Source organism: Ambystoma mexicanum, chromosome 1p (genome assembly GCF_040938575.1).
Source record: "Ambystoma mexicanum isolate Mex_15411 chromosome 1p, UKY_AmexF1_1, whole genome shotgun sequence".
NCBI classification, from domain to species: domain Eukaryota; kingdom Metazoa; phylum Chordata; class Amphibia; order Caudata; family Ambystomatidae; genus Ambystoma; species Ambystoma mexicanum.
This window is the reverse complement of record NC_090921.1, coordinates 1,336,965,209-1,336,971,212: the sequence shown is the minus strand read 5'-3', so window position 1 is coordinate 1,336,971,212 and position 6,004 is coordinate 1,336,965,209. Positions and strand designations below refer to the sequence as shown.

The 6,004-nt window shown below is 46.4% G+C and overlaps 1 protein-coding gene across 3 annotated transcripts in view; it reads right to left on the bottom strand.

Moving 5' to 3' along the window:
* Nucleotides 1-6,004, bottom strand: part of SHISA7 (shisa family member 7) — a 540,684-nt gene that overhangs the window by 21,803 nt on the left and 512,877 nt on the right. For all 3 annotated transcript variants that reach the window (XM_069606998.1, XM_069606997.1, XM_069606999.1), the window contains one exon: nt 2,306-2,461. In XM_069606998.1, the coding sequence (XP_069463099.1) occupies nt 2,306-2,461 (156 nt within the window). The remainder of the gene's footprint in view (nt 1-2,305; nt 2,462-6,004) is intronic.

Here is a 6,004-nt window from a genome sequence, read left to right as displayed (position 1 = left end):
TTCAGAAGGGGACAGAGGACAAAAACAGAATAGAAATACTTATTCACATGCAGCTTTAAATATACCAATTAACTATGTTCTAACCTCATGCCTTTCATTTCTGGCTATCCCATGGTTACTAGGAAGCAAGCAGACAGTTCTATGTAATGTTGCCATGGCGCACACACAGGTATAATAGAGGAAATTTAACCTGGACTGCATGCAAAATGGAATTTGCTCTCCCTGCATCCAAGTTTCTGCTTTTTTTTTCCTTCCTGACTTGTCTGAATTGGGTATTTTCTGAATTGCAAGTCAGAGGGTCGCTGAGAACAATTACCATCTTCGTTATTGGAAGCACCGGCAGCAAGAAATGGAAAAAAGCCTACACCCAAAAAATTCAAGGCCCATGGTAACCGTGGCAAACATATGCTTTCGCTCGTTTGGGACTCTAGCCTGACAAATACTGTCTGTTGCCTTCTTAGTTGCCACCGATCTCTCATCTACGCCCACCGGTAAAATAGGCATTGGGAGACCCTCACACTCTTTCAGGTTAGGGAGGCGGACAGGTGGTGGAGCCCACTAGGCAACCTCTAGCTGTCTCGTCTTCCCATTTTTTAAATACATTTTGATATTTGCCCAGAGGGATTCAGAGCACCTGGATTCACTCATGAAGCGTGAAAGAGCTAGAAAGGGCCCAGGACTATGTTGATTAATATCTGTGTTGGACCATGCCCATCGTCCGATGCCCCCTTGGGTGGCCGAGCTATTCTGTGGCAAAGGACCTTCTGGTGATATGCAACCTCTGATTAGACAATGGACCCAATAGTTGAAATAGAAGCACTCATTAATTGTGAAGAATAGAAAGACACGGGCGAACAAAGAACCTATGCATAATACTTTAGAGACAGAGGGTCTCATTCCGAGATTGGAGGTAGTCATGGTGCTATTTGCGCCATGGCTGCCTCCAATACCGGGATCCGCACCAGTCTTGTTCAATGGGGACTTACCGGTGCAGTCCGACCCTCGCGGCACCGGTAAGTCACCATTGAACAAACCATTCCCCATTCCCATTTGAACCCCCAAAGGGCTCAATGGGAATGGGGAGGGCGCTAATAGTGGGCTCGCGACTTGCAAGCCCGTTATTAGCGCCCTGGTCCCTTAGCAGGACCCGTAATGGACGTGTGGTCAGACCACACGTTCCTTACGGTCCCCGCCAAGGGACCTTGGAATAGGGCGGTAAGGGATTACCGGCACCGGTCTCCTTACCGGTGCCCGGTATCCCTTACCGCCCAAGTCGTAATGACCCCCCGAGACAGGTGGACTCTATTAATTTATTCCTTAATTAATTTAATTATATTTGATTAACTTTCTACTATCTTGGAACACTTTTTTTCTGCACCCCTTTGACGTCATCACCAAGTTACCCCAGCATTAGGGTCAAATATGGGTAGAGAAAAGGTGGCATGGTAATCGATGCTCACCTGGGCCCTGACCCCCTGTGTGCTTTCTAGACCTCTTACTGTGCCATGAAGCCTCCCCAAGGACTTTGACTATTCCAAGCTAGTCCCTGCCCCCGCTTTAGCCACCCGGAAAGCTTTCCAGTCAATGCTTCCCACCCCCTCATTCAGTGGAGTTACTTTGCTGAAAATGTTGATGGGGGGGGGCATAGCATCTACATGAAAGGGGCCCCTGCCAAATGAGAGGGACAACATGCTGTGCAACAAAAGTTGGGGGTGGTGGACAAACATCCTTGTCACCCTCTAAATTACACCCATGCCCTCACAAAGTATCCTCTTAACCCATGATTCACCTGACATTCTTCAGGGCATTATAGCCCGAGATGTTTTCTTATTCAGGAGTTTTCATCCCCAAAAATACAATCCCTCTTGCTGCCGGATCGTACAAAGAACGGGAACCCGGCACTCCAAATAGCCTCTTCCTATCGGTATTACAACATACAGAGACGACACAACTAAGACTATGTAGCATCTGAATAGAGAAAGGCAGAAAACGCACAAGTCCAGCAGCATCTACCTCTAATATGTAGCATGCTCAAAGACTGTGAGACCAACACTCCAACCAGCTTCTTCTTATTGGATGTACATGCAAAGAAGGTGGACCCAGCACCCAACTAGCGCCCTCGTCTACTGTCGGGATCCCCCACTCAATCTACCAACCAGCCTGTTCCTCGCCAATTTCCAACGGCCTCTCTTGGTATACAAACATGCGAAGGCAGCGAGCGTCTTCCGCTCCAAAGGCTCTGACGCCCAATCACACACACAAACACATAGACACGCACACAAATTGTATAGGGAAGACTACTTACCAAGTCGCTTGAGGGAAGAGTATCTGCCGAGCTCCGACTTCATGGCGGTCTCATAGGACGGTGGCAAGTGGGAGAGGTTATGGAAGGAGCGAGCCGAGGACATGGTGTTGTACTTCATGGAAGAGTTTGGAAGCTGCGCGTTGTTCATTCTGCAGTCTGGACAGGGAGAAGCAGCAGTCAGGTGGGAGAATAGGACACATAGGAGAGAGGTGACCGACAGTGGGGAGAGGGCGTAGGAGGTAGTGGCCAAAGTAAAAACCCATAGGTGCAACTAATGGGGAAAAAGTAGGTTTGAGAAAAACAGTGAATAAGACCAAGTTGAAAGAAATTGATGGGGGGAAGACTGGTACATAGGGATGCATGGCAGCAGAAAAGGAAACAAGAAAAAGTGGGAAGACTGAAGCGGGTGAGAACGTACACGCGAGAATGACTAGATTGGCATATAGAGAAGTCAGCAAGTGATGGGGAGTGTGGATACATGGAAATAAACAGAGCAAGTGTAAGTAGGAAAGGAATAGGACAAGAGATGAAGGCAGAAGAATATATAGATGAGAAGATACAGATTGAAAAGAGAATGTGTGATTAGAAAACAGAGGGTAGCCAGCATAATAGAAGAAGGTAGTGTAGGTAGATGTCAGTTGATGTGGAAGGGGAGCGGAACATAAGCATAGAGGATGCACGTACTGGATAGAGGATAAAAGTTCCAAGGAAAAAAACAAGAGAAAATAAGGCACAATGGGGCTATTAGGAATTTTGCTGAAGGACACTGATGAAATATGAGGGCAAATGTGAACTGGCGGGCGAGTGGATACAATAATGGCAAAAAGATGGCACGAGGAGAGACCAGGAAAGGCCTTTAGATGTGAAATGTGGATGTGGGATGCAGAACAGAGACGAGAATGGGAGGCATGGCGATTGAGATGACCAAGCGTGAAATTGAATGGTTAAATAAAAAGTGATCAAGAGACTGATGAAAGAAGACAAAAGGAAGCTGGAAAAGAAAAACAAAATGGAGTGGGTTTAGTAGGAAAATCAATGAATGTACCGGTACATCATTTTTAAGTTGGTGGGGGGCAGTGTTTAAGGGCCTATATGTGTTACCCAGAAGGTATTGAGGGGATAAGAATAGGAAGAGAGGGAGCAGGCAATCCCAAAGCCTGAGAGGATGGAGGTGAGGAAGGCTAGAGGAAGAAGCATGGCGTGAAGCATCAAGGAGGAACAGGGGGTGAAGACACTGAACAGTTAGGAGCTAAAGCTGAGGTTTCCTTATGCACACAGACATTGCAACACGCTGAGGAGGGAGATGAACATGAGGTGTGCAGGGTTTACAGCCAGGACTCGAAGGAAGAGAGTGAGGCGGCAAGACTAACAGAGTCTAGCCTTTTGAGGAAGTACATTTGCAGCTTCTTTGTGGTCACTCTGCAGATTTGTTCACTGTTATCCAACCCCAGGAGTCGCCTTTGCCAAGGCCTAGTGTGCAGGTGGCTGCCGGCCCGGAGAGCCAGGAGATGGGTTCTCTCCCTAATCGAGTACAAGAAGCATAATACCTGAGTCTAGAACTGTCCCAAAGACGTGCAGTGGTGTGTGCCATTAAGAAACTACGTATAAAGCTCGATTCTGCTCGCATTCACATTTATTAGGTCACCAGCGGCTCCTAACATTTTTGCATTCAAGAATTTAACAACTGGCTCAGTGGTTACATAGATGCTTGAAGCTTGATTTCTGTTGTAAAGTTTACCATATTTGCCCTAAATATCCCTCTTCTCGCCGTGTTCTCCCTTCTTGCATTCCTCACTTTTGCTCACTATCCCTCTAGTAGGCCAAGGTCTGGAGTTCCCCGCATGCAGGGGAGTACACTATGCCTCAGACACGCATCCAGCGCTCCGAAGCTACTATGTTGGTGATTTAGTGTAGTATAAAAGCAGAGTGCCATAACCTAACCCATTGCCATGTTTTACAAAAGGGCATGTTAGAAGATAGAAAGTCCTCTGGGTACGACGTCCTTTCATCGTGGGATGTTTTTCCCCGGGGTATTTTACAGCACATTTTTTTGGAGGGTTAGAAAAATATATAAATTGGGTGTGGGTGTTTGGGAATATATAAATAATTAAAGGGGATGGGGGATTTGGGTGGGACACCCCAAAAAGAAAAAATTTGATGAGTTTTTTTGAAAAAAATCCACTGTAAAAAACCCTGCGAAAAAACATCCCGGAATGAAATGACATGGAACCGTCCTTTGCACAGTCCCAAGAAAATATGAAGAGGCCTCAGAACGTTATAGACAAGTCTTTCTCCATTCTCCACAGAAGATTAGAAGGATACAGGAAAGCGATTATCCTGGGATTTGGGAAAACCAAATAGAGCTGATGTGGAACAAAAGGGCATCCTAATAAATGCCTTCTCTCTTGAAAACTGAGTAGAGTTCCCTAGAAGAAAGGAACCCTGCTAGCTGACGCTACAACAGTTCGAAACGGCATCTTCCAAAACCCCCGTTTGAAGTGACTGGATGCCATTGGCTTGAAGGGCTTGTGGGGCGGTACTACAAAACAACAGTTGACTCAGTGCTCTTATAATGGTTATATATGCATCCTAAAAACTGGGCCCTGTTTTCCCTTCAAATGCACACATGTGCAATCATAAACTGGGGCCAGTAATCTATGTACTCCAAGTCCCAGAGACCAGCAGCCAAAACCTTTTGATTTATGGCACTCGGAGACCTGTGGGTTGGGTACTGAATGGTTTAATATCTCAAATAAAAAAGTGCTGGTGAGCTGGGCAAAACAGTTGGAGCAGCTCTCGAACGGAAAGGCAAGTTATTGCGGAAACAATTTCAGCCTCAGAATTCCTGTAAGTACCAGGTTCTGCAGGAATGAAACTGGATGTCAGAATTAGTTTTAGCAGGAATAAAAGATTAAAAAACTGTAAGAAGCCGACACAGAAATCTAACGATCTAAGTAGTAGAACCTCAACCACTTGCCTTTGTATTTGTCCAAGCAAGCTCAGCGAACTGTGTTAACGAACTGAAGCTGTCAACAGCCCATCACTGCTCTCTTGCACTTATCCCGCTCGTTCCCACTAACTTCATCCCCACCCCCTTTTCATTTTCAGGTCTGCCAGAGCGCCAGGGGACCACTCTGGTGGTGATAGTGCATGGTACAAATATCCTTAAACATTAACATTATCATTCTAAACAGGATCAATACTGTGGTGTGAGAGCCGCCCGGGATGACTGACAGATCCACTGTAAGCAAACTCCTAATTTCCGGATTGATTCGTCATCTCCTCCTTCTGGTGAGAGCTTGTCTGTCCTCGGAGGAAACAGCAGAGAGGAGTATTGGCTCAAGCGTAGGATATCCGAGTCTGCTGGACGAACCTGGGCACGCCAGAATCAATAGTGCTTCCTGACCTTGCACACCTTGTGAATCACTCTGAAAATAAGAGGCACACAGTGAAATGCTTAAAGCAATTGAAGGCCACAGCTGATCCATTGCACAGGGAGCCTGGGCACCCTGCCTATGCTTGAAGCAAAGAGTGGACATTTCCATTCTCTGTGGTGGCAAATTGGTCCAGGGACACATTTCTGAACCTTGATGAAGAAAGGGAATGATCTACGGGAGAAGCTCACATTCCTGCTTAGGAGATGAGCCTGGGTGGTGTTGATCCATGCCACGTAGAGGACTTCCAAGTTGATGTTTTTCA